Source organism: Chelonia mydas, chromosome 27 (assembly GCF_015237465.2).
Source record: "Chelonia mydas isolate rCheMyd1 chromosome 27, rCheMyd1.pri.v2, whole genome shotgun sequence".
NCBI classification, from domain to species: domain Eukaryota; kingdom Metazoa; phylum Chordata; order Testudines; family Cheloniidae; genus Chelonia; species Chelonia mydas.
This window is the reverse complement of record NC_057860.1, coordinates 1,909,105-1,935,525: the sequence shown is the minus strand read 5'-3', so window position 1 is coordinate 1,935,525 and position 26,421 is coordinate 1,909,105. Positions and strand designations below refer to the sequence as shown.

Below are 26,421 nucleotides of genomic sequence, written 5' to 3'. Positions count from 1 at the left end.
TGAATTCAAACTGGAACAGGTACAGAGAAGGGCTACTAGGATGATCCGAGGAATGGAAAACTTGTCTTATGAAAGGAGACTCAAGGAGCTCGGCTTGTTTAGCCTAACCAAAAGAAGGTTGAGGGGAGATATGATTGATCTATAAATATATCAGGGGGATAAATACTGGTCTTTTACCCGAAGCCTCATGCCAACAGCTGTGAGCAGAGGCTCCACGCCCTGGATGTTCGCCCGGCCTTGGCTTTTTATATTGAATGGACAAAATCGTTCTGCAAGTTGAACCAGCTGTTTGTCGCAGTGGCGGACAGGATGAAGGGTCTCCTGGTGTCCTCCCAGAAGAATATCCTCTTGGATCACATCCTGTATCTGGTCAGAATACATCCCCCGTGGTGCTCCACCGTCCTGGGGCTGTGGTGCATTCTGGGAGATGTAGTGCAGCTGGTGAATGAAGCCCATAGAGGGGGCAAGAGGCAGCTGAAGTACCCCAGCCCGGTGCCCTAACAATAGAACTGGGGCGTTGAATGACTTTTTTAAAACAGAAGCTGGAAGGTTTCCCCAGAGGCAGGTACTTTTCATGAAAAATTTAATTTAGGAAAAGCCCAACTTTCCATCAGTTCCAGGGGCCGTCCCTGCCCTTGGCTGCCAGTCATGGTCATACAGCTCGCAGATTTCCACACATCATGTCCCACTGAAGCCCCCTGGCCCTACAGACAGCTGTTACCCATGGCACAGAGGGGTAACAAGCCCCAGGAGGAGATGGGTCAGTGGCTCTGCTCAGGCCCTGGCTACTGCAAACGTTTGTTCTTACCGTGCTTCCAGCTCCTGGCAAGTGGACGGCTTCTACGCAATCGCTGCTGTGAATTTTGCTTGTATAATGAGTTTTAACCATTAAACTGAGCTGGCTCCACCGCTTTCTAAACCTCTGTGAGGTCCCTACAGCCCCGAGGGCTCAGGCTCCCAGCTCCTGGTAGCTATTGCTCCTGTACAGCCGTAGATGTAAGAAGGGCTTTGGCAAAGCCCGGCCCTGCCCCAAGTTGCTTCGCAGCCTAACTGACCCTTTGCTGGGGGCGTCCCAGGCCAGGGAGACAGAGACGGCAGGCGCTGCAGGAGGGGTCTGGTAAAATAAACTTTTTATTATTGTTTTACAATATAAATACACCGCTTGGAACAGGCCCTAGGCTCCAGGGCCTGTCTCACAAAATCCACCCGGGCTGCTGTGCTTACAGCCAAGCCATGCAGCCGAGCACAAGGCTCCTTCAGATACAAGCATCTCAGCTCAGTGTGAAGAGAGGCCACTAAAGGGTTAACGGGAAAGTGTGCGTGTGTGTTTCCATCCGTCCCCTACCTCCCCCCATCAGCGGGTGCCTGTGCGATGCATGGGGGCGTGGGCAGCGTGTAGCCTACCACAGCTAAATAAATGCCAACGCTAGCTAGAAAAAACACACCACCCACCTGCTTTACCACTGACCCTGCCGTGGGGCTGTCCTAACACAGGCTCCCGGCCGGTTCAGGTCCCTTCCTCCGGCCTCTTTCCAGCAGCGTGCTGGGGATGGGCGCAGCCCGTGGCCCCGGGGAGGAGGCAGGTGCAGAGGCTGGAGTCCTGGAGGAATTTAGCCCTCCCCAGGTTACTTTAGGGGGGTGGGAACCAAACCAGTCTCTGCAGCAGCTACGCCCTGGGCAGACAGAACAGAGGCCTCACCTCCCCCTGCAGCCCAGCCCCCGGGTGTAGGTCTGGCTGGGCTGGGCCTCCACGCACCCAGCCGAGGAGGGTCACGTTGAACCGGCTCCTCCTGGGTCCTGCCACAGCCGCCTGGGTGCTGATCTCGCCGCCGCTGATCCTCATCCGTGTGCGCTCACATCTTCTTGGATTTAATGTGCACAAAGAGAGTGGCCGGTGCCAGGGACGCCCCGTCCCTGGAGAGCAGGTGGATGTGACGATACCCTGGGAACAGAGGGAGGGAGCAGGTGAGACAGCGAAGCAACCAGGCCCTGGCCCTTTGGCCCCACAGCCAGCATTCGGAGCATAGCTTTGTGTAGCATTGTTGCAGTCCGCTAAGGAAGCTGGTTATCTGCTATTGAAATGCAGCCACCTCTGGGCTGGAGCAGGGCACAGCCGCGCTGCCCAGTGAGAGTAGGAAGGAATACTGTTGCCCTGGCTGGCACTGCAGGGCAGGGGTGTGGGCAGGCTCCCCTCCCAGCGATGCAAAGAAGAGCGGGGGAAAGGCAGGTTGGGTCCCCCACCCTGGCCTGAAGGAGGGTGGCTAGCCCCAAAGGAAGCCAGCCAGACACCCTCTGCTCTGGTCTCCCTCGGAGCTTCTGGAGAGGGGATTGTGTGGTCCATGGAGCTGTAGGACACAGAGCCTGATGGCGCCAGGCCTGCAGCAGGAGTCGCTCGGCTCTGGGCTAGCGGGACTGACGCCACAGGGCGAGCCCTGCTGAGCTGCGGGGTCCCCTCCATTTCCCTAAGCATCCCCCGAACCTACTTTCATGGCCCCTCGCTGCAGCTCCCACACCCCCCATGCAGGGGGCCTCTGGCCAGTGCTGCCCCTTGGTTGGCAGAATACGCACCGCTGGCTCTCTGCCCCGTGGGCCTGGCCAGCCCCTGCCAGGCACCCACCTTCCCTCAGGCTGGTGAAGGGCAGGGTGAACTGCCCCACGAAGTCATTGCAGGAGGTGGTGTCATAATCTTCCACCACGAAGCGCACCAGGGCCAGCTCCGGCACCCGCAGCTGGAAGCTCAGGGTCTCTTCCCAGCGTGGATTGAACCCTGCAGGGGTGGAGAATGGACAGGGTCACAGACTGGGGACAGCTGCCCCTGCACCCCCCAACCCAAGAGGGGCAGGCAGGAGGTGGCACACAGCTGCTCTGGCCCCCTCGCGCGGCGAGGTCACATGCCCCTGAGCTAACACACTGCTCCCTGGGCTCCAGCAGCAGCGGGGTCCACGTCGCGCTCTGCAGGGCCTCAGCTTCGGTCTGTGCAGACTCCCTGCCCACCAGCAGCAAGGATCCCCCCCCCCATTGATAATTACAGAATAACCCTGTAAAGGGGGGGGGGGTGCCCTCAGTCCCGTGGGTGATTTACACCCTGAAGCAGGAGGATTTCCAGCCCTTCTCTCCTCCTCGCTAGCTGCTCTTCTCAGATAAATGTCCAGGCCTCTCCGGAATCCTGCCTGTCTTGTGGTAGGGAGTCCCACCGGCTAACCAGGAATGATTTTCATTTCTCAGGGGCATGATCTCCAGCTCATTAACCTGCCTGTTACTCTGGGGCAGATTCTCTCTCTCAACCTGCAGGGGGCACTGTGGACTCCAGCATGAACCCAGGGTCATTAGCAGACTCCGGCACGCCCGGATTCTGCTTCAGGGAGTGGTTCTGTCAGCCTGGCTGACCCAGGAGAGGCCCAGGGGCCCGACTCCCCTCCTGCCCAGGGCATTCCACAGAGCTCCTCGGGGTGCTGACAAGAGCGCCCCCTGCTGAACCCCAGCTCTGCTGCCTGCAGCGCTCCAGCTATCCCGGCAGGTCTCCCAGCCAGCGACAGACCGGGTCTCCTCTGCTTAGCTTGGCCAGGCCCCAGCCCCAGGATCACACGGTCCCACGGGGTGGGGTCTGTGGCCCGCTCACCATTGTTGAGCTTGTACTCGGTCTGTTTACTGCTGCAGTCGGCTCGGACGCCGTGGATCTCCACGCGCACGAAGGGGTCCACGATGGAGCTCTTCTTGTTGTTCAGCTTGGGGAGCTGCTGGGCCGTGATCACCTGCGGGGAGGTGGGGTTAGAGCGGGGGAGGGGACTGGCCGCGATGTGGGGCGTGGTCCCCTCACTTGATGCACCATCACCCTCCCTGGGGAAGCTGGAACAGGGGCGGCAGCAAAGCTGGCCTAGGCCTGGGGGAGGGGAACAGGCTGGGCAGGGCCCGGGCCCCCGGCATTCGCAGCTCTGAGCCCCTCCCCTGGCACACGCTCCTCGCACACACTAGCCATGTGGCATGGGCACCTACACACCCCTGTTGCACACCCATCTGGCACAGCCCCGCTGACCAGGCACCCCCGCTCCTCACACCCACACATGCCCCACCCCGCTGCACCTTGACCAGCAGCCGGGTGGCTCTGTGGCCGGGCCCTCGCCCGCTCTCGGGGTCAAAGGAGGCCTGGCGGCTCCGCAGGAAGCTGGGCTTGAGCACGTAGCCACAGCGCCCGTTCACCAGGAACCGCCCGTGGTTCAGATCCATCTCGCAGCCGGGGGTCTGGAAGTTGAGAGCCACTTCAAAATGAAACACAGAGAGGAGGCGGGTTTATACAGGCAGGGTCCAGGGGAGCCGCGTACATGGGTGGGGGCTGGCGGTGCCAGGGCAGGGCAGGGTCCGGGGGAGCCGTGTATGAGGATGGCATCTGGAGATACCAGGGCAGAGTCTGGGGGAGCTGGTGTACATGGGTGGGGTCTGGAGGTGCCAGGGGAGGGGGAATCTGTCAGTCTCCCCGCGTGGGACAAACAGCCTGTCACCGCCTGGCCTTCGTGAGGGGCGGCTGCTGTGGCTCACGGCAGGGCCCCATGTCGGTGCCCCAGGCCCAGGCTCCATGCCCCATGCCCAACAGCTCTCCCGTGAGTCCCCCTGGGCTGGAGGACTGGGTCTGCACAGCACAAAGGAGGCCAATATCATTATTATCAATATCATAGATGGGGAAACTGAGGCACAGAGGGGAGTGGGCCCCCTGCTCACCTAGCTGGCATCCGGCGTTCCACATCTCCTGGGGGTTGTAGTTTGAAGAGTTCATCTTCAGCCCCAAGGGGTAGATGCGGCTCAGCTGCCGGGTGTTGTACCGGACCAGGCCGTTCCCTGCAGGAGGGGAAAGCAGCTGCCTGTTAGCGGGGCTGAGAATGCGGGTCAGCTCCTCCCTGGGCCACCAGAGCCAGGCATGGCGAGGCCGTATCGCCCAGCTGGGGCTGCTGGCCAGGGCAAGTGACCAGTGATCTTGGGAGCCCAACAGGAGACACCTAATAGTACCTGAGACTGTGCAGCTCAGAGCAGGAACTCCTTGGGGCAGGGACAATCTGGGCCCTATGTCTGGGCCTGGGGGAGTTGCACTGTATGTAAGGGAGCAGTATGACAGCTCAGAGCTCCGCTATGGAACTGCAGAAAACCCTGAGAGTCTCTGGATTAAGTTTAGAAGTGTGAGCAACAAGAGTGACGTCGTGGTGGGAGTCTGCTATAGACCACCGGACCAGGGGATGAGGTGGATGAGGATTTCTTCCGGCAACTCACGGAAGTTACTAGATCGCAGGCCCTGGTTCTCATGGGCGACTTCAATCACCCTGATATCTGCTGGGAGAGCAATACAGCGGTGCACAGACAATCCAGGAAGTTTTTGGAAAGTGTAGGGGACAATTTCCTGGTGCAAGTGCTGGAGGAACCAACTAGGGGCAGAGCTCTTCTTGACCTGCTGCTCACAAACTGGGAAGAATTAGTAGGGGAAGCAAAAGTGGATGGGAACCTGGGAGGCAGTGACCATGAGATGGTCGAGTTCAGGATCCTGACACAGGGAAGAAAGGAGAGCAGCAGAATACGGACCCTGGATTTCAGAAAAGCAGACTTTGACAACCTCAGGGAACTGATGGGCAGGATCCCCTGGGAGAATAACATGAGGGGGAAAGGAGTCCAGAAGAGCTGGCTGTATTTTAAAGAATCCTTATTGAGGTTACAGGGACAAACCATCCCAATGTGTCGAAAGAATAGTAAATATGGCAGGCGACCAGCTTGTCTTAACAGTGAAATCCTTGCTGATCTTAAACACAAAAAGGAAGCTTACAAGTGGAAGACTGGGCAAATGACCAGGGAGGAGATAATGCTCAGGCATGCAGGAGTGAAATCCGGAAGGCCAAATCACAATTGGAGTTGCAGCTAGCAAGGGATGTTAAAAGTAACAAGAAGGGTTTCTACAGGTATGTTAGCAACAAGAAGAAAGTCAAGGAAAGTGTGGGCCCCTGACTGAATGAGGGAGGCAACCTCATGACAGGCGATGTGGAAAAAGCTAATGTACTCAGTGCTTTTTTTGCCTCTGTCTTCACGAACAAGGTCAGCTCCCAGACTGCTGCACTGGGCAGCACAGCATGGGGAGAAAGAAGTGGTTCGGGACTATTTAGAAAAGCTGGATGAGCACAAGTCCATGGGGCGGGATGCGCTGCATCCGAGAGTGCTAAAGGAGTTGGCGGATGCGATTGCAGAGCCATTGGCCATTATCTTTGAAAACTCATGGCGATTGGGGGATGTCCCGGACGACTGGAAAAAGGCTAATGTAGTGCCCATCTTTAAAAAAGGGAAGGAGGAGGATCCAGGGAACTACAGGCCAGTCAGCCTCACCTCAGTCCCTGGAAAAATCATGGAGCAGGTCCTCAAGGAATCAATTCTGAAACACTTCGAGGAGAGGAAAGTGATCAGGAACAGTCTGCATGAATTCACCAAGGGCAAGTCATGCCTGAATAACCTGATTGCTTTCCATGACGAGATAACTGGCTGATGACACTAAACTGGGAGGAGAGGTAGATACGCTGGAGGGTAGGGATAGGATACAGAGGGACCTAGACAAATTAGAGGATTGGGCCAAAAGAAATCTGATGAGGTTCAACAAGGACAAGTGCAGAGTCCTGCACTTAGGATAGAAGAATCCCATGCACCGGTACAGACTAGGGACCGAATGGCTAGGCAGCAGAAAAGGACCGAGGGGTTACAGTGGACGAGAAGCTGGATATGAGTCAACAGTGTGCCCTTGTTGCCAAGAAGGCCAATGGCATTTTGGGATGTATAAGTAGGGGCATTGCCAGCAGATCGAGGGATGTGATCGTTCCCCTCTATTCGACATTGGTGAGGCCTCATCTGGAGTACTGTGTCCAGTTTTGGGCCCCACACTACAAGAAGGATGTGGAAAAATTGGAAAGCGTCCAGCGGAGGGCAACAAAAATGATTAGGGAACTGGAACACATGACTTATGAGGAGAGGCTGAGGGAACTGGGATTATTTAGTCTGCGGAAGAGAAGAATGAGGGGGGATTTGATAGCTGCTTTCAACTACCTGAAGGGGCTTCCAAAGAGGATGGAGCTCAGCTGTTCTCAGTGGTAGCAGATGACAGAACAAGGAGTAATGGTCTCAAGTTGCAGTGGGGGAGGTTTAGGTTGGATATTAGGAAAAACTTTTTCACTGGAATGGGTTACCTAGGGAGGTGATGGAATCTCCTTGCTTAGAGATTTTTAAGGCCCAGCTTGACAAAGCCCTGGCTGGGATGATTTAGTTGGGGTTGGTCCTGCTTTGAGCAGGGGGTTGGACTAGGTGACCTCCTGAAGTCCCTTCCAACCCTGATATTCTATGATTCTATGAGTGCTACCACAACACAGATGCTACTTAACAATCAGAGGGGCCAGCTTTCAGGAACTGCTGAGCCCAAGCCCTCTGGCAGCGTCCCGAACTCACTAGCCCTTTCAGAACATCTCGACTGCTAGCTGCAGTGCTGGGCCAGGCCAGTGCCCCAGACAGGTCTCTGCAGGGTCACCTCCCCCTTCCCCAGCGCAGCTCAGAGCAGAGGGATGAAAAGCATCCAAGGAAGAGGAGAGCCCCCCAAGTCATGCCCAGCAGGGAACCAAGCCCCACCGCAGCAGGTCGGCTCCATGCTCAGACAGCAGGAAGCCTGCTGGGTCCCGTGGGTCCCAGGCCTGCCTGACCCCAGCTCACCGCAACCAGAGCCAGTCTAACCCAGCTTCCTCCGATCTGGTCCCTGATCTCTTATTTCGGCTCAGTGCAAGCCCACCCCATCTAATGCACTGGAGCTCAGTCTGATCCAGGCCAGTCCTGCCCCATGGAGCCCAGCCTGACTCCAGTGTGACCCAGGGCTCTGCAGCCCAGCCCAGCTGCCCTGGGGCCCAATCCTGCCATCCTCACTGAGGCCCAGCACCCACCGGCTGGTTGGAGTCGCACTAAGACCTGAAGAACCGAGTCTGTCTGCCCCTCCCCCAACCTTACCTGACTCCTTGATGAGCTTCCTGGCCTTCCTCTCGCTGAAGGAGGACATCTGGCAGGCCTGCTGGCTCCTGAGTGCGTGCTCCAGGCTCTGGAAGGGGACGGCCTGGCAGTACACCACCAGGTCGGAGAGCTCCTGGGAGATCTGCGCAGTGTCCTTCGCCTGCCGGGGAGCACACGCAGCGATGGGGTCACTGCCCCGGGAGTGCAGCGCGGCTCCCCCAGAACGTCCACCCGTCAGCACTCAGCTGGGACCTTTCAGCACCTTGGCGGGTTCGGGGGGTACTTGCTTCGCTGAGCCCGCTACTGCGTCCTGAACTTGTCCAGGTGGCAAGGGCTGGTGCTACACCCCCCACCAACATCCCACTGCTGTGACAGGCCCCAGCCCTGCAGGTGCTGGGCACCCCAACTTCCATCGGCATCCAAGTGAGCACAGGGTGCTGAGTACCTCCCAGGCCAGGGCCCTCCAAGAGAAACCCCAGTGAGCACCAAGAGTGGCCTTCGTGCCAGGCGATGGGCGCAGAGCCCTGCTCTCATCCACAGGGCCCTGGGACCCGTGGCAGCCGCCCGCAGAGGACTGGGGCCCATGAGGGGTGAGCCTCCTGGGGGAGGGGGAGGCAGGAGGGGCTCACCTAGGAGTCAGCAGCCCTCAGTCCTGAGAGACACCAGCTCAGGCCTGGCCATGGGGCCAGCCACCCGGCCAGGACAGCAACAGAGCACCGGCCCTAGGACTCGCCAACCTCGACCCCAGCCTAGGCCCAGGGGGCAGCCCCGTCCAGACATGCAGTGGGGTGCAAGAGGGGATGGAGTCAGTCCTACAGTCACACACAGAGACGGTATGTCCCCCCCAGCTCTGCCCAGACTCCACCTGACGGAAGCACTCACCTGGAGTGGCCTGATCTCCTGCAGCAAATGGGACGACTGGAGGAGAACAGAAAGCGTCGTATCAGGAGTGGGGGGAGCAGAAACCTGCGGTCTCAGGCCCTGCCCGAGGTGGTGGGATGGGAACACTGCACACTTGGCCGCTGCCCTCACAGCCACTGGTCACCGGCCCTGGGATTCCCTCCGCCAGCTCTGGCCCCGGCTCCAACAACTGACCCGGCTCCATGAGCTCTCTTCTCCCCAGCTAGCCTGCATCGCAGCCCCCACCTTGACAGACCCTCTCCAGACCCCGCACGCCTGCGGTGCGAACCTGGCAGCTAAGCACAGTGCTCAGCAGTGGGACAGGGAGCAACAGACTGCAGAGGAGCCAGCAGGAGAGGTTCACATCAGGACTGTAAAGTGTGGCCTGGCCAGGCCACTAACCCCCTGAACTGGAAAACACCATGGCACCTTTAATGGCCCTACGTGGCTAGCACCATGTAGACAGCAGCGCAGCGCCCCCGAGCACTTGCCCAAGGCATTGTGCCAGCGGGGTCTCTGCGGGAAAAGCCCCCCCCACCAGCACTTCCTGGGAATGTGGATTCAGCCCAAAGCCACAGAACAAACGTGACTGGCTTTGCTTCCTGCAAACAGCAGATCCTACCATCAGCAGGGGAAAGCAGCCCCTCTCCCTGCAGGGACGGGAAGGTTGCTCCTTCGCCCCTACGAGGGCTTTACAAAGAATAGGGCATTGGATCCTGCGCCAGCCCAGGCAAGACGGGCACAGGAGGCTATTCCAGAGCAGCTGCTCATGCCCAGAGCTGGCCGGAAGGGACTGATCTGGGACAGGGCAGCCGTGCAGCCCCCGATGCTCAGAACAGTTCACAGCCACTCTGGCTCGTCCGTCCTGAGGAGAGCCAGGCTGGAAATTTCCACCAGAGTGAATTTCCAACAGAAAAGCCCCTTTCCACAAAACTGCAATTTTCAGGAAAAATTTCCATTTTGCCAAAAAAAATAATCCTCCCCCCCCGCCCCCATCAGCAAAATAGAAATGTGGCTCTGCCCTGCCCGCCAGATGGCATGTCTCAATTTCACCTTCTCCCTGCAGAAAATGAAATTGACAGGAGCCAGCCAGGGGAGCTGCCAGGAGCTGTGTGCCCAGCTCTCTGCCTGTCCAGCAGCTAGGCTGGGGGGAAGTGAGGAAGCTGGGGTCTGGTCTACACTAACGCATGCTGGCACAGCTGTGTCGGCTAGAAGTGTGAAAAAACCACCCCACAACTGACACTGCTAGGCCGGCAAAACCCACAGTGTAGACGCAGCTCTGCTGAGAGAAGAGAGCTTCTGTCAGCACGTGGAGGTGGTGTTACAGCCCGGACAGAACTCCTCCCTCCCGCTGTCTGCACGAGGGGTTAGGCCAGTGAAGCGAGGCCAGCACAGGCTCTGTAGTGCAGATGTGGCCTGAGAACCGGGGCAGGCCCTGGACAGCTCCTGTCAGTTTCACTTTCTGCCAGCAGGGAAACAGCGCAACGGACAAGAGCCAGGCAGGCAGCAAGCTGAAACCTTCCTGGGGTTCTCCTGAAAGGGAATTTGTCTGGAAATCCGGGCGGTGGGGCAGGGGGCAGCTACACACAGGGCAACTTTCTTGGGAGTATCTGAATGAGAGAGAGTGAGAGAAATCCCCGTGGAGAGGCAGCGAATGCCGTGTCTATCTCAACACTGACAGGCCAGGGAGAAGGCAGCCCCCTGCTGCGAACTGGCTGCAAGCCCCTCTGTACCCTTTCCGAGGTGGCTTTGGGATCTCAGGGACGCTGCCAGCCTGTCCCAAGGGGCTGTCGCCCCCCAGCCTCCAGCTGAGCGGGGGTCACGCACCAAAGCTGCAGCAGATGCTTTAGCTTCAGTGCCGCAGCCCATCGCTCCATGCCACAATCCGCAACACGAGGGGCTGGCCCACGGTACCCCCTTACCCTCCTGCGGTCTTTGCGCAGCACCCGCTCCTCTTCCTCCTCTTCCTCCTCCTCCTCGTTGTTGTCGGAGAGGAAGCTCATGTTCTCGGGGTCACACACCAGGTCCGGCAGCTTCTTCCCTTTCACCAGGATCTTCCCTTTCAGTTGCTGCATGAGAGGAAAGCCCATGTCAAAGCTCTGCACCCTGCCCAACCCCCCCCCCCATTCCCAGGGGCTGTCTGCCCCACCGCACGGTCCAAGCTGGCCAGGGGGCAGGGGATGGTGGGAGGCAGCACCCAGGGATGCCCATGTGATGAAGCCATGGAGCTTGGGGGTCTGGGTCCCCTCTCTGAGCATTCCCCCCTGCAGGAATCCATGGGAATGCTGCCCAGGGATCCCTCCCACGGGAAGTCCCAGGGGGTGTTACCTCTGGTGACGGGAGCTCCTTGGGGACCTGCCCATCCAGCATCTGGGTCAGCAGCATGTCCCCCAAGATTGCCTTCATGTGCCGAACCATGGTCACCTGCTGCTCCAGCCCACAGTGATTCTCCAGGGACAGGATCACGGGGTACGAGGAGTGCTGGGGAGATGGGGTGGGGGTCAGGGACAGTGCCATGCGGGACTGGGCCCCACCCCCTTCCCAGGCAGGCCAGCTTAGGCAGGACCCTGCAGCAGGGTCCACAGACTGACACCAGCCCACTGCTATGGGCTGAGCGTGGGATCCCACGGGCCCAGCCCTGGCCCTACTGATGTCAGGGGCAAAACTCCTACTCGTGGATGGGAGCAGGGTTCAGCTCCATGGCTGGTGGTCACCAGGCAGCTGGGGACAGAGGGGCAAGAAGCACATTGGTGCAAACTCCAGTCCCCTCCTGCTGCAGCAGAGCTGGGCCCTCTGCCCGCCGCGGCACTCACCTTGAAGGCATAGTCCCGGATGATCTCGATGACATCCCTGAAGAGGATCTTAGAGGTCAGGGTGTGGCCGTGGTAGATGACGGGCTCCCCGTTGGAGCCCTCCCAGCAGTCCAGCTCCACACAGCGGCAGCCCTCCATGAACGCCCTGACGGGGATGGCAGGGTTCAGCCAGGGGCTGGCACAGCAAACTGCCACCTCATGCCCTTAGTACGAGTCCAGAGACTCCAGCGCAGCTGGAGCCCCTGAGCCTCCCCAGGCAGCCCTGCCCTGGCCCCTGCCCTATGGTCATGATGTTCTCCCAGATAACGACTCCCCCCAGAGGCAGTGCAGTGCGGCTGAGGTAGTGAGGGGTCCTGACCGTCCATCAACATCCTGCTTTACCCTGAGGGGAGCCTGGTGCAGGACACAGCTCGGAGTAGGCACAGAAAGGCAAAGCGCTGGGACAGTGGGCTTGGCTTGATTAAGGCTAAGTGGGGAGATGGGACTGGACAAGGAGTTTTAGACACCTATGGGAGGTGCAGAGCTATCCTGCTGACTCACCCTGCCTGCCAGATCAGGTAGGTCTCATTTAGCTCCAGCTGAGCACGGGACAGCTAGAGGGAGGGCCTGCCAGGAGAAAGAGCTGGCTCAGGACAGAACACAGCCCTGCTTCAGGGATTTGTCTTAGGGGTCAGAATAAAGGCAAACCCTGGCACGGGCAGGGTAGAACTTGTAGCACAGCGTGGGGCTAGGCCATTACCAGAAAGCGAGAGTGGGGTCACACTGGAGCATGTCAGGGAGTGAGGCACAGGTGGAGAGGGAGAGAGAGAGAGACAGTTACCCTGTGGAATTCACTGCTGCAGGATGTTAGTGGAGTAAATTACTTTGTGCCAAACCCTCATCCCCCAATACCAGGGCTGGTGCAGGAGTGACACAGGGAGCCCTCCCCATTGTGCCCAGAATCAACCAGCAGCTGTTCCTGCAGCCTCAGGGTTGCAGTTCCCTCTGTCCCTGTTGCACTGCTCCCCTCCACTGAGGGTTTGACTGGGGGATCCACACCACAAGATCCACCCCCGAGTCAACTGCAGGGGGAGTCCCCACAGAGGTCTGCTCTCTGACAAGCCTCCTATTATGCTGCATTCAGGACACAGGCCCCATAGACACTGAAATCAACAGGAAAAGGATTCTGCAGCAAGCAGCGCTTGCTGGGATAAAAGTGACAAGACCTTTTAGCCCTCATGCTTCAGGGCACTGCCTGCGCCCTGGCTGGGGTCAGGCAGGAATTCCTGCAGACGGATATTGTCAGACAGTCAGAGACTTATCCCTTCTGGGGAAGCGCCCAGCATGGCTGCTGGCCACCAGCGCTGCTCTGCTTCAGCAGGACCAGGCCTATGCTCTAGGCCACCTCTCTGCCATGCTGGCACACCCCCCTGCAGATGGGTCTCAATACCCTCCCAACCCTGCCAGTTCCCCATGTTCTGCCCGGCCCCCTTACCTGATGTAGGCTTCGGTGCTGCTGGCCCCCCCGATCTGATTGTCGGTCAGGTAGGTGTTGTGGGAGGTGGAGATGAAGTAATGGCAGAGGGGCTGGCTCATGTCCTGGTAGACGTCGGTGTGCTCCTGGTTCAGGATGTCACCAGCCGCAGAGAGCAGGTACATCATGAACCCGTCCAGCATCATGCGGTTGTGCTGTTTGGCTGCAGGGACCACATTTCCAGGGGCTCTTTAAAGGCTCCTCCCCAGATTTCAGAACTAGTGTCTGTGCACGGGGCAACGTGTCCATGTCGGGAATTTCAAGCTGTCACAGCCTCTCACCCCTATTTGGAACCCTCAGGGGTTAGCAAGCCTAGGGGTTAGAGTCTGGGAGTCCTGATGTGACCCTGGCTGGGACAGGGATTGTGGGCGCTAAAGTAGGGGCTGGGGTGGCAGGAATCCTGGGCCCCGTGCCCAGCTCCATGAGGGGGTGTGGTCTGTCCTGGCTAGAGCTTGGCACTAGGACCTGGGTTCTCTCTGGCTCTGCTGCAGTCTCACTGTGTGGCCTTGGACACGTCCCCTCGCCCACTCTGTGCCTCAGTTTCCCCAGCTGTATCGCATTCCCCTCTCGCGCACACTCTGGTGCCATGTCCCTCCCACGGGGAGTAGACTAGGAAGCAGTGAAAAGTGCAGGGGTTGAGATCAGGCACAGGCTGGGGCGTGATTTCTGTCAGCCATGCATTCCCACAGGGCGGCCTGGGGTGAGAGCTCTGTCATGGGGCCTCCATTTGTCCAGCTGTCAATGAGTTTCTAGTGCCCCAATCAGCATCTACCCCACGAAGGCTCAGCCCCTGCGTCCTCTGCCCCAGCCATGGCAGGTGTCTGGATCTTGAGTTAGCAGTAACAGGGCCTCTGGAGCGTTTTACAAATCGAGGCTGATTGTCCAACGCTGCTGCCGTGCCAGCGAAGAAATCAGCCAGCCAGCTCCCGAGGCAGCCCCACAGGGCACTTCACCACCCCAGCCTCAGGCCACTTGGTTCCTTTTCCTTATTGCTCATAAACCATCCTAGACACAATTGTGTGCCGATAGCCCAGCTGGGGCAATCGGGTCAGGACAGGGAGCGAGGCGCTCTGTGCCAGCTGGGAGCACACTCGGCTCTGAGAGGAACAGGAGAGACACCACCCGGGAATGCTGGAGTGGGGCTTCTGGGATTGCTTCAGCTGCGATTAGCATAACGAAGCACTGCCAAACCACATGCAAAACCTCAGCAGATCTCCTTACCCACGGATGTGGCTCCGGTGACCGCAGTGGAATTACCCCTGATCCCCCCCCCCCCCCCCCCCCCAGTAAACTACAGCACAGCTGGACCACTGGAATCTCCCTCAGTTCCAGCCCTACTGCGTGGCTGGCCCCAGCTGTGTCATGGGCTGCAGCAAAACCCTGGGCGGGTCTAAACTCCCCTGGGCTCAGAGGAGGTTCAGATCTGAGTCTACAGCCCCAGTGCACCCATGCTCACAACATGGGAAATGCCGAGAAAATCCCTCCAGGCCCTGAGCGCCTCAGCGCCACGGCAAACCAACGCCGCAGAGGGCAAAGCCAGGATAGGGCGCGGTGTGCATTGGTGCAGCGGGACTGGAGTCTCAAGGCCTCAGATACGAGGCTTGGAGCTTGTCCCACAACAAAGATCTTTTCTCCAGCTCTGGTTTCATGAGCGCTGTCGCAGTGGCACTGGGGCTGGGATGCAAAATATGGATCCGGATCCGAACCTCCTCGGAGTCCAGAGATGTTTATTGCTGCAGCCTGTTTACACAGCCACGAAGTTCAGCCAAGCCAGCTCCTAATGGTAAAGCTGGTTGCAATGCGCATGGCTGAGGCAGAGCAGACAAGGCGGAGAAGACGGTGTTACCCCAAGGGCTCCCAGCTCTGCTGTACCCTCTGGGAGAACGGCTCCCAGCCTGGAAAGTCTAGCTGCCTCTGGACCCAGCTTCCAGCCCCCATCTCAGCCCCCTCAGTCTGGATCGTCTGTGGGCGCTCCTGCCCTCCCAGCCCACAACAGCTCCGCACAGTCACAGAGACAGCGTTAAAGCCAGAGGGGCCACCAGGGCACAGGCCACCAGCCCCCCCAGCCCCCCACACTGAAACAAGAGTAAAGTCACTGAACTAGTGTGTGCCACAAGCAGATGGGAGCCGAGGGGCACCAGGGCCCGAGACCTCGCAATGGCAGGGGAATGATGAAGTGAGAGACACCCAGATAATCCTGGCCAGTGACCCGCCCCCCACGCTGCAGCGGAAGGCGAACCCTGCCAGGACCCCACTTAAACTTCCTCACTGTGACCACACAGCACGGCCCTGAAGGCTCTCCGAGCCGGACTGGACCCAGATGGGCTCCCAGGATGAGGCCTGGCTGAGGTCAGGGGTATTCACACGGGGCTGGTGCGTTGGTTCTGCCCATTGCAGAACCAGGGGCCGGATCCGGACACAAAGCTTGGCCCTGTCTAGCTGAACCAGCCATTCCAGACAGAGGGGCCAGGCGGAGCTGACCCAGCCCTGAGGTTCGGGGTGTCCTGTGCCAGGGCAGGGCTGCTTTGGGCCACTCAGCACCAGAGAGAGAAGAACTTGCACCTGAGACTGCGAAGCAGGGACCAGGGGTGCTCTGATGCTGCCGGGTGGTCCTGGCGCCAGTCCCCGGCGGCCCACGCCTGCTAGAGCGGTTAGACCCCACACCCAGCTCCAGCCAGTTCCAGCCTGCTCAGGGAGGGGCTGCCAGGCCGGGCTCTGGGGAGTGCTCCCCACAAATGCCAGCTGCCTTCCGGGGCAGGCCCAGCTCCCTGCCATTGCACCAGCCTCTGCTCCTGCCCCTGCTGCTCCGTCCCTCACCGTTCCCCTTCAATCCAGGCCTGATTTGTGCGGCCACTTGCCCCAGCTCAGGTCAGCCCCATCACACCCACGGTGCAGGCCAGCCAGGCTGTATAGCACCTTTGATGGGAACGTCTCCAATTCATTAATCCTCACCAGCCCCCTGACAGATGGGGAAACTGAGGCACAGAGCGAGGACCTGACTTGTCCAAGGTCTTGCAGCGAGTCAGTGGCAGAGCCAGGGACAGAACCTGGAAGTCTGACTGCCCGTTCCCGTGTTGTAACCACCAGAACTTCCCCCTTAGAACACAGGAAAGAACCCAGGTGTCCTGATACCCAGCCCGCTGCTATAGCCACTAGACCATGTCTCCGTCTGTCTGGGCTGGAGAAAGGAGCTAGAAGAACCTGTGGACACCAACACTTGGGTGTGCACAGAAGTGGCACTGGTTTCAAACCGACGTTTGTTAATCAGCAGCAGCAATGGGGTTTGGTCCTGCCCTGAGACCCGGGAGCTTCTCCACCATGCGCCATCAGGAGTCCCCAGGTCGCACAGCTGGGAATCCCCATGGAAACCCACCCTGCCAAGGCTCTTGCCTCTGTGAGCTGAGTTTGTCCATTCTCAGCCCAGTTTCTACTGGGAGGTGCAGCCAGGTCTCCAGAACCAACCACCATGACGCAGTGGTACCAGGCCCAAGGACTGAAAGAGCCACAGAGACTGTATCCACCTCTCCTTCCTAGATGGGCTCTTTGCAGGATCGGACTAGGCGCAATGGCCAGGCGGCCAGACAGGCACCCGCGGGAGCCATGCATTGCTCGGGGCTAGAGCGCCAAGCTCTGAGTGCTGACATGGCTGTTCTCTGACAGCAGGGGGCGGTGGTGCACACCCCCGTGCTCCGGCCAGCCGCCGGGGCTGGGGCCGTGGGGGGACCCTACCTTTCTCGCTGAGCTCATAGGTCTGGATGATGGTGTGGGCATGCGCCAGGTCAGCATCCTCGCCCTGGTCCTGCAGGAAGGCCCCCAGCTCCTTGGCCGACAGCACGCAGTCCTGCCCCGAGTAGCGGTGGAACAGCTCCTCCAGCTCGGGCCGCTTCATCAGCAAGGTGCAGAACTCCTCGATCTCGTGCTCCTCCAGCCGGTCGTTGCTGGACTTATCGCACTCCTGGGGGGAGAGAAAGCCCAGCTCAGACGCAGCCAGCCCCTCCCATCGGGAAGGCACCGAACAGCCTGGGATCAAAGCGGGGCCGCTGGAGCCCCCCGTGCCCTGCCCGAGGGAAAGGGCTGGGGGCTGGACCAGACACAGCCACACTGCTGGGCGCTGGGAGAGGAGTCTGGCGGGTCTCCGCTGCCCTTCTGTGGCACTTCCATGGCCCCGCAGTATCTGAGCACTCGCAGCCTAATGTCCTCACAGCCATGCAGGCCTGGAAGGCAGGGCAGAGTGCTCCCCGCCCCCGGCTCAGAGGGGGAACTGAGGCACCGAGAGGCTACATGACTGCGCAAGGCACACAGGGAGTCTGTGGCAGAGCAGAGCCTCGAACCCAGGTGCTCTAGGCTAGTGCCCTAATCACCAGCCCATCCTTTCTCCGCCTGGTTGCCAGGTGCCCACATCCCTAGAGAGGCAGCTGGGGCCTTGTCAGCAGCCAGGGCCAGAGTCTGAACTGCCCTCCTCCCTGGGGGCACCTCATAGGCTGGAGCAGGCCCGGGGGGGGGGGCATCTGCCTTCCTGCCAGGGCATCCCTGCTGTGCAGATCTGCAGGCCTTTGGGCCCCAGGACGGCCACGCAGGTACCTTCCCCTTCCCCCACCCCATGGGCCTGATCCAAAGCCCCTCCACGCTCTCAGCGGGCACAGCCCCAGGCCCCAGTTCACCCCCCCACAGGGTGGCAGCCCAGCGCCCGCAGCAGGGAGGGGGTTTGTCAGGCCACTGGGTACTCGAGAGGGAAGGGGCCCAAGATCCTATGGACAGCGACGTGCCCAGGGCAGGAGCAAAACAGGCCCTGCTGGGACCCTGGCTGGAATAACAGGGGGGCTGCAGGTCAGGACCGAGTGGCACTGGCCAAGCCCTGGGTGGGAGCCGCAGAGGGTGCTGGGGTCAGGCAGGGCTGAGGGGCAGTGCCAGAGCTGGGCAGGGTCTCAGGACTGGAAGAGCCGGGGGGCTGCAAGGCCCCGCTGAGGAGTATTCGCAGGGCTGGGGCAGGGCGGGGAGCAGGTCCTGGGACTGGAAGAGCCGGGGGGCTGCAAGGCCCCGCTGAGGAGTATCGGCAGGGCTGGGGCAGGGCGGGGAGCAGGTCCTGGGACTGGAAGAGCCGGGGGGCTGCAAGGCCCCGCTGAGGAGTATCGGCAGGGCTGGGGCAGGGCGGGGAGCAGGTCCTGGGACTGGAAGAGCCGGGGGGCTGCAAGGCCCCGCTGAGGAGTATCGGCAGGGCTGGGGCAGGGCGGGGAGCAGGTCCTGGGACTGGAAGAGCCGGGGGGCTGCAAGGCCCCGCTGAGGAGTATCGGCAGGGCTGGGGCAGGGCGAGGAGCAGGTCCTGGGACTGGAAGAGCCGGGAGGCTGCAAGGCCCCGCTGAGGAGTATCGGCAGGGCTGGGGCAGGGCGGGGAGCAGGTCCTGGGACTGGAAGAGCCAGGGGGCTGCAAGGCCCCGCTGAGGAGTATCGGCAGGGCTGGGGCAGGGCGGGGAGCAGGTCCTGGGACTGGAAGAGCCGGGAGGCTGCAAGGCCCCGCTGAGGAGTATCGGCAGAGCTGGGGCAGGACGGGGAGCAGGTCCTGGGACTGGAAGAGCCGGGGGGCTGCAAGGCCCCGCTGAGGAGTATCGGCAGGGCTGGGGCAGGGCGGGGAGCAGGTCCTGGGACTGGAAGAGCCGGGGGGCTGCAAGGCCCCGCTGAGGAGTATCGGCAGGGCTGGGGCAGGGCGGGGAGCAGGTCCTGGGACTGGAAGAGCCGGGGGGCTGCAAGGCCCCGCTGAGGAGTATTGGCAGGGCTGGGGCAGGGCGGGGAGCAGGTCCTGGGACTGGAAGAGCCGGGGGGCTGCAAGGCCCCGCTGAGGAGTATCGGCAGGGCTGGGGCAGGGCGGGGAGCAGGTCCTGGGACTGGAAGAGCCGGGGGGCTGCAGTGAGGTGCAGCAGCAGAGCGGCATGAGGATGTTGCCCATGCCCGGCCCACGCCTGTGTAACCAGAGCTACCCGTCTGCCTGTACAAACACCGCACAGGGGCCACCTCCTCTGGAGAGGGGCGCAGCACAGAGCAGCCTGCCAGCAGCGCCCTGTTTGACGCTTGGACGGGCATTTCCACAGCAGCCAGGCGCGCCAGAGCTGGGGGTGCCTGGGGGTGGCGGCAGGCAGGGTCCTTGCTCCGTTGCTGTTCAACGGAAGCGAGTTGTGAGCCGCTGCACGCCGGGCCAGGCTGGGGGACGAATCCATAACTCACAAGCTGTGGGGGGTGAGGCAACTCGCAGGAACCCGGGCGAGCCGGCAACCGAGTCTAAGCTGCCTGCGGACGGTCAGAACGGCCTGACACCAGGTGCCGCATCCCAGGACAGGCCACTTCATCCCCGTCTCGGGAGTTTCCGAGGAAGGAGCCTGATCTGATGGCCAGAGCTGGGAGCCAGGACGCCTGGGTTCTCCTCCTGCCCAGGAGGAGAGAAGCTCCATGCCCAAAGCAGGGGTATTACGGAGCCCTACAGCTGCGGGAACTTGGAGGAAGTGACCGACCCAAGGTCATGCAGTGAGTCAGTGGCAGAGCAGAGAAGAGAGCCCAGGGCTGTATCTACACCGAGCCTCTCGCATACCCCGGCTCCGTCCGTGCTGGCACTCGTACCGAGCAGGCAGGTTTACAGCCTGGCACTTGGCCACTCGGTGACCTTTGGGCAGAGCACTCAACCCCTCGCCCTGGCCCTCCCTCACTGGGCCTGGGCTCCAGCTGCTGCGTTTGGAGCCAGGCTTGGATTTCGGGGCACCAAAGTGCATGGGTGGAAGTTCCTCTCTGCTGCAGTGCCTAACCCACCATGCTGTGCCCAGGCAAGCCCTGAGGGGAAGGGAGGTGCCACACCGCTCCCAAGAGCAGGCCTGGAATCTGCACAAGTCACCCTAGGGAACCTGCCCTGCTAGTCTGTGCAGAGCGGCCCAGAGCCAGCCGTACCCCAGCCTGGGCTGCTGCGCTCGGGGCCAGCAGCATGTGAGGCTCTAATTCTAGCTGGCCTGGGAGACAGGCTTTGGCATCATGCACACACCCCTGCAGGAAGCAGCTCCCCTGCCCGGCGGGACGGCGGGGTCCAAACACAGTGCGGGAGTGCAGCAAGGGGACCCAGGAGGGATGCTCTGCCAAGTGGGGACGTGATTCTGACCCTCCCTTGGTAAAGCACCTGGAGATCTCCAGACGGAAGGTGCAGATCAAGGGGCCCTGGCTGTCGGCCCAAGGACAGACCGCCCCAGGGTGCTGTGGCCAGTGGTGGAAATTCCCGCCCACCCCGTTAAAGCTCCTGCCGCTTGTTTCCCGCAGGCCCCTCCCCGCTAAAGCAGCTGCTCTCAGCTGATGAACAGATGGCGCCATGAGAAGCAGGGTGGTCCTGGGCGAGAACATGGAAATGGGGGGGCCATGATCCAGCCCTCCGACCCGGGTCTTAAGAAACTTCTTCCCATTGACCCTCCTGGTGCCCAGGCCCCGCTGTGCTCAGGGTCTGCCTTTGCCAGCAGGAACACGGGTGGGAAACCAAACCCTGGAGCTGGGCTGGGGGCTCAGGGCACACTCTGGTCTGGAGGGGAAGGGTGGACGTGTGGCCACGGTGCTGGACGAGGACTCAGGAGACTGGGGCTCAGTTCCTGGCTCTGCCACTGACTCAGTGGCGTGACCTTGGCCAAGTCACACAGGCCTGAAGTTTCCCAAGAACTTGGCAGGTTCTGAGCCCTTGTAACTCTGCCCCCATCAGGTGCCGCAAGGCCTGCACCCCCAGTGATGCTGATTTCCACCACTGCTGGGAATGTTATTTATAATTGAGTTCGGTGCTGATGAAAGCAGCTGATTGGGCAAGTGGCTGCTGTGGGTGGGAGCCAGAGAACTGCTGGGAGTGACTCTGGATTCAGACCCCCACTTTCTCCTGAGCTCCTACCAGCTGAAGTTTTGCTCCCGAGACCAGCTCTGCACAGCAAGCCGTGATTCATTTCACAAACACCATCTCGCTGGCTGCGTGACCAGCGCCCAGCCAGCAGGGCACGGAATTCAGAGACCTCATCCTGCAAGACTCATTCAGGGTACGTCTCCACTGAATGGACACACCGCGGCTCGCCCGTGACAGCTGGTCAGGCTCGGGCTCGGGGGCTGGTTAACTACAGTGTAGACATTTGGGCTTGGGTTGGAACCCAGGCTCTGGGACCCTAAAGGGGCGACTGTAGGGTCATCTGTGGCCACTGCTGACCTCACAGCTCCGAAGCCCTGGCCAGACGCCAGACTGGGGAATTCCAAATTCCCCCAGCGCTTTCTGTTGGAGACAGGATTCTCCTTCACTTGCTGTCCTAAACTCCTGCCGTGTTGTTGTACGCTGATAGACTGTGGCCATGTTCCACCCCAGAGGTGGCTGCACCAGTGCACTGTGGTGGTCGGGCTCCGTTCTCTCCCACATGTATTGCAGGATCAAGCCTGGCCCAGGGGCAGCTTGTGACGGGCGCTGGGGACATTCTGGGTAAAAGCAGTGCTACAGGCTCAGTTCCCAGCTATGCTGCTCTGCGGGAGGCAGTGCGGCCTCGGGGCCCCAGCATCCAACTGGCACCAGGAGTCCTGACAGTGACTCAGCATGTGGCCTTGGATAACACCTCACACCTCCGTGCCTCAGTTTCCCCATCTGTTCCAGACACACACAGACAAACCAGCTAACATGTGAGACGCTCAGGAGAAGCCACCTCCCCTGGGGAAAACGGGGGTAATAAACAGCCCACTGGACTGTAGATCCCAGCCCTGGCCACACACACACAGGTGCAGGTTGGAGCTTTCGGGCATGAACTCCGGGAGTGGGTGTCGGGGTGGCTGGTGGCCCCAGGCAGCAGGTCTGTGCCTTGAGGCCCCTCCCTCCTCCTTGGCTTTGTTTGTGATTCCAAGGAACAGGCTCCGGTCCTGGAAGCAGCCCTGCCCCCGCCCTGGTCCCTCTCTCTTGACTTCTGGTTGCTCCTGAGCACCTCATGGGACACAGCTGTTCCTGGCGCTGCAGCAACAGGTGGGGCTGGGAATGTAACTGTTGGAACGAGCTGCTCTATTCCATCAGGCCTGCAGGGCCCACAGGCTGGCTGGGGTGGGGGGGAAGCACGGGAGGGCCCTGGCCCTGGCCCTGGCCCTGTAGCCTATGACAAAGGCGCTCACAGATGCACTGAGTCTGACAGTTCTCTGACAGTGGGATCGGAGGCTCTGCCTCACTTGGCTTGGCTGGACTCAGGACCTTGCGGTAGGTGCTGGGCAAGCGTCCCCGTGTTGGCCCCAGAGACCTCGCTCCCAGACACTGAAACGAGATCAGCAGCAGCCCCTCCGCAGCCGGGGGAAGTTTGCACCTGGGTCAGAACGCTGCAGACTGGGCCCATGCAGCCCTTGCCATCTAGGGTCCTATGGGTGAGAGGCACAGGCACACCCCAGCCCCACCCTGCTCCTTGCCCCTCTGTGATGCCCTCCCCAGGGCCAACCTTACAGGGGGGCAAGGAGCAGGGTGGGGCTGGGGTGTGAGGCCATGGAAGAGAGCTCGGGGCAATGCGGGGGAGGCAGCAGGACTCAGGGGTGATGGGGGGAGAGGCAGTGGGGACCAGGGAGGACGGATGCGGAGCCCTGGGAGGTGGGGGGGGCCAGCGGCGATGGAGGGATGGGGGGGGGGCCGTGGGAAGCAGTGGGGGCCAGGACGAGGGAGGGATGGGGGGGGCCGTGGGAGGCGGGGGGGCCCAGCGGCGATGGAGGGATGGGGGGGGCCGTGGGAGGCGGGGGGGGCCCAGCGGCGATGGAGGGATGGGGGGGCCGTGGGAGGCAGTGGGGGCCAGGACAAGGGAGGGATGGGGGTTGGGGGAAGCAGGCGGGACCAGGGGCAGTGGGGGGATGCGCGGCACTGTTCCCTCTAAGCTGTGCGCGTGTGTGTGCGTGCGCACAGATCCTAAACCCCGCGCACCTGAGTATTGCATCCAGTTTTGGACCCCCCACTACAGAAAGGATGTGGACAAATTGGAGAGTCCAGCAGAGGGGAACAAAAATGGTCAGGGGGCTGAGGCATACAACTTATGAGGAGAGGCTGAGGGAACTGGGGATGTTTAGTCTGCAGAAGAGAAGAGTGAGGGGGCATTTGATAGCTGCTTTCAACTACCTGAAGGGGGTTTCCAGAGAGGATGGATCTAGACTGTTCTCAGTGGTAGCTGACGACAGAACGAGGAGTAATGGTCTCAAGTTGCAGTAGGGCAGGTCTAGGTTGGATATTAGGAAACACTATTTCCCTACGAGAGTGGTGAAGCACTGGAATGCGTTACCTATGAAGGTGGCGGAATCTCCATCCTGAGAGGTTTTTAAGGCCCGGCTTGACAAAGCCCTGGCTGGGGTGATTTAGTTGGGGTTGGTCCTGCTTTGAGCAGGGGATTGGACTAGATGACCTCCTGAGGTTTCTTCTAACCCTAATCTTCTATGAATCTATGATGGGTGGCAGTTGGGGCAGGCAGTGGGGGCCAGGGGTGATGGAGGGAGGGTGGGGGGCCAGAATGCTAAATAACAAAGTTCACCCAGGGCCCCATTTTCCCTAAAACCGGCTTTGCCCCTCCCACCAGAGACACGGTTCCCTGGGGGGCGCGGTAGTGGGTAGTGGGCACAGCGGCAGGGGGGTGGTACCTGGAAGAGCTGGTAGGCGTAGATGTCATTCATGTCGATATTGATCATCTTCAGCATGTCCTTGATCTCCTTGAAGGTCATCTTGTTGTCCTTGTTCTTGTCGGCTCGGTGCAGGATGTCATGGATCCAGATGCAGGAGATGTAAGGAAAGAACGCGGGGGACAGACTCCGGTGCCCCCTCCCCACAAAGACCCCTCTAGGCCAGGCCTGCCTGGGGCTGTAATGAACTGGGGGGTGTGACGAGTTCACTCTTGTCTTTGCCCATGATGGGGCCAAGGTCAACTCCAAGGGCCTGACCCAAAGACCCTGCAGCCAGTGAAAATGGGAAGGGCTTTGAGCAGAGGAGACCTGGCTTCCCTGCTGTGCCCCTCAGCAGCTGTCCCGCTCCCAGCGCCCCCAGGCAGTCCCAGCCCCCTGCGCAGCTGCCTGATGGTGGCGCTATATCATCCAGCCATTTCACACACAGCTAGTGCCCCAGGGTAGCTCGTACAACAAAACCTACAGCTGCTAGGCGGTGGAGGGTTTTCCTGTGCTATATGCATGAGCCCTCCATGCCAGGGCTCAGTGTTTGCACAAGGGGCCCTATCCTCACTCCCTTTATGCTGGGGGCATGAGGGGCAGAGAGGGGATGTGCCCCACACCAGGGCATGACACAGCCAGGAACAGATTCCAGCCCCTGCCTCCCAGCCTCGCGGCTGATTTGCCTCACCCGGCTTCCTCCTGGTACGTCACTAGGGCTTTGCGAGCCACAGGTGGGCAGGGCTATGTGGGGAGAAAGCATCAGCCTGTAGCCAGGCACAGGGCTGGGGGACAGCTCTGCCATGCCGCCCTCCAGCCCACCTGGCAGATGAATGAGACAGTCACGCTGCGTGCTTGGCCCAGCAAGTTGTGTGGGGCAGGGCCGGAGGGTCACTGTGCACCCTGCCCTGTGCACTTAGCCCAGACATGTTTCCATTCCAGGAGCTGTGGCCAGGGCTGGGCCCGTTTGTAGGGTCAGTTACTGTCTGGGAGCCCTAGTGCTGCAGGACGGGGCATTTCTGGCCAGGCGCTCAGGGCCATTGACCCTGCTGGCCGGGGTCGGGCCTGGCTTGCTTGGGGTACGCGCAAAGAGACAGACCCTGGGCAGCGGCCCCATGTCGCCTAACAGCAGGCTGGAACCCCAGACCTGAGCCACCCCGCCCATCATCCATCGCGGCTCTGCCCAGCCCCATGCGCGGCGATGGCCCCCAGGAACAGGGGAACCGAGCCCTGCCAGTCAATGGAAAGGATATTGATCAAGCTTCTCTTGCTGGCTCATGGCTTCCACCTTGGCCATCAGCTTCTTCAGCCCCTGGGCCCACCTCTTCGCCTCCTCCTCACTCTGGGCAGCCAGGTCCAGGTTCTTCCGCCGACCCTTGAAGACGATGGTGAGGCACTGCGTCTCCGGGAAGAAACTGCCGTGCTTGCGGAGCCCCTCGGACTGGTAGCCCTCCCGCACGCCGTCCATGTGCATGATGGGGACTGCACAAGACAAGGCCCAGCAACGGGGACGCGGTCAGAGTCCTGTGCTGTGCCTGACCCACTCGCTTCTGGGCTTTGGCCTCTCTTCCCCGCCTCCCTCTAGCCGGCTGAGAGGCCTTGAGAGCCGGCCTACCGGCCAGCGGGGCCCAGCCACCAACGGGGCCCAAGAGAGTATCACAGAGCAGCACATTTCAGGTGATCAGTGAAACCCTCCAGCCCCCACTCCATGGCTGTGCTTGGGGGGCTGGAAGGGAGGGGAAGGGATCCTCCAACATATGCACCAATGACTAGCCTGCCCTGGCATCCCTCGCCCCATTATCTTGGCCTTGTCCCATATGTTCTGTTCCCTCCTTAAACCGCAGCCAATAATGTTTCCCTTCCCCCATTCCTCTCCTCCCCAGGAACTCTGCCCCGTTCCCCGTCCCTAGCAGGGAACTCAAGCCAATTCTTGCTTGAGGGTCTGAAATGCTCAGCTAAGTTGATGGAGATTTTCCATCTCATTGCCAGCTGAGGGCTCCTGGGCCCAAACCAGCAACCCCAATCCAGCCCTGCAACCCCTGGGGAAAGCTTGGCTCCCCCTTCGCTGATGGCCCCGTTTTCTTTACAGGCAAATCCCCAACCCCCCGCTGGGCCTGGCCACTGGGGTCCCACCTGGCCTGGGGGCCTTGTTCCTGTAGGGCTGCCAGCACCAAGCGCGGGAGAGTTCAGAGAGCCCTGATCTGGTGTGTCTCCAGCTCGTCCTTCAGGGCAGCTCTGCACAGGTGCCTGCCTCTAGGGCCAGGGACATCTGACCATGCCCAAATGGGGCCATGAAGGCTGGTAAAACCAGAGCCAGGATTGCAGCAGAGCTCAGGTTTCCAAGGTCCAGCCCCCATCCCGGGGGCAGACGGTCAAAGCAGCAAGGCTCCCAACATGCCGAGCCCTTGGAAAGGGCAACCCCGGGCCAACGTGTGCCTTCCGCAGCACACGCTGGTTCCACATTGTTTGGAGCCCGAACCCGGCAGCTCAGCTCCGAGGTCTGGGGAGACTCACCCGCAGCAGCAGCAGCCGCGAGCTTGGCCTGTCTAGCCC

General features: G+C 60.7%; 1 protein-coding gene across 3 annotated transcripts in view; it reads right to left on the bottom strand.

The window, feature by feature from the left end:
* Positions 1-1,113: 1,113 nt before the first annotated feature.
* PLCD3 (phospholipase C delta 3) overlaps positions 1,114-26,421 on the bottom strand; it is a 56,403-nt gene continuing 31,095 nt past the window's right edge. For 2 of the 3 annotated variants that reach the window (XM_037887097.2, XM_043536738.1), the window contains exons 3-16: positions 25,122-25,350; positions 23,851-23,980; positions 16,957-17,182; positions 13,189-13,390; positions 11,715-11,859; positions 11,230-11,382; positions 10,824-10,970; positions 8,884-8,919; positions 8,002-8,161; positions 4,714-4,830; positions 4,081-4,256; positions 3,620-3,752; positions 2,569-2,767; positions 1,114-1,942 (exon numbers count right to left, since the gene is read on the bottom strand). In XM_037887097.2, the coding sequence (XP_037743025.1) occupies positions 1,870-1,942; positions 2,569-2,767; positions 3,620-3,752; positions 4,081-4,256; positions 4,714-4,830; positions 8,002-8,161; positions 8,884-8,919; positions 10,824-10,970; positions 11,230-11,382; positions 11,715-11,859; positions 13,189-13,390; positions 16,957-17,182; positions 23,851-23,980; positions 25,122-25,350 (2,126 nt within the window). In that variant the 3' untranslated portion in view covers positions 1,114-1,869. The remainder of the gene's footprint in view (positions 1,943-2,568; positions 2,768-3,619; positions 3,753-4,080; positions 4,257-4,713; positions 4,831-8,001; positions 8,162-8,883; positions 8,920-10,823; positions 10,971-11,229; positions 11,383-11,714; positions 11,860-13,188; positions 13,391-16,956; positions 17,183-23,850; positions 23,981-25,121; positions 25,351-26,421) is intronic. The other variant, XM_037887098.2, reaches the window with a different exon arrangement.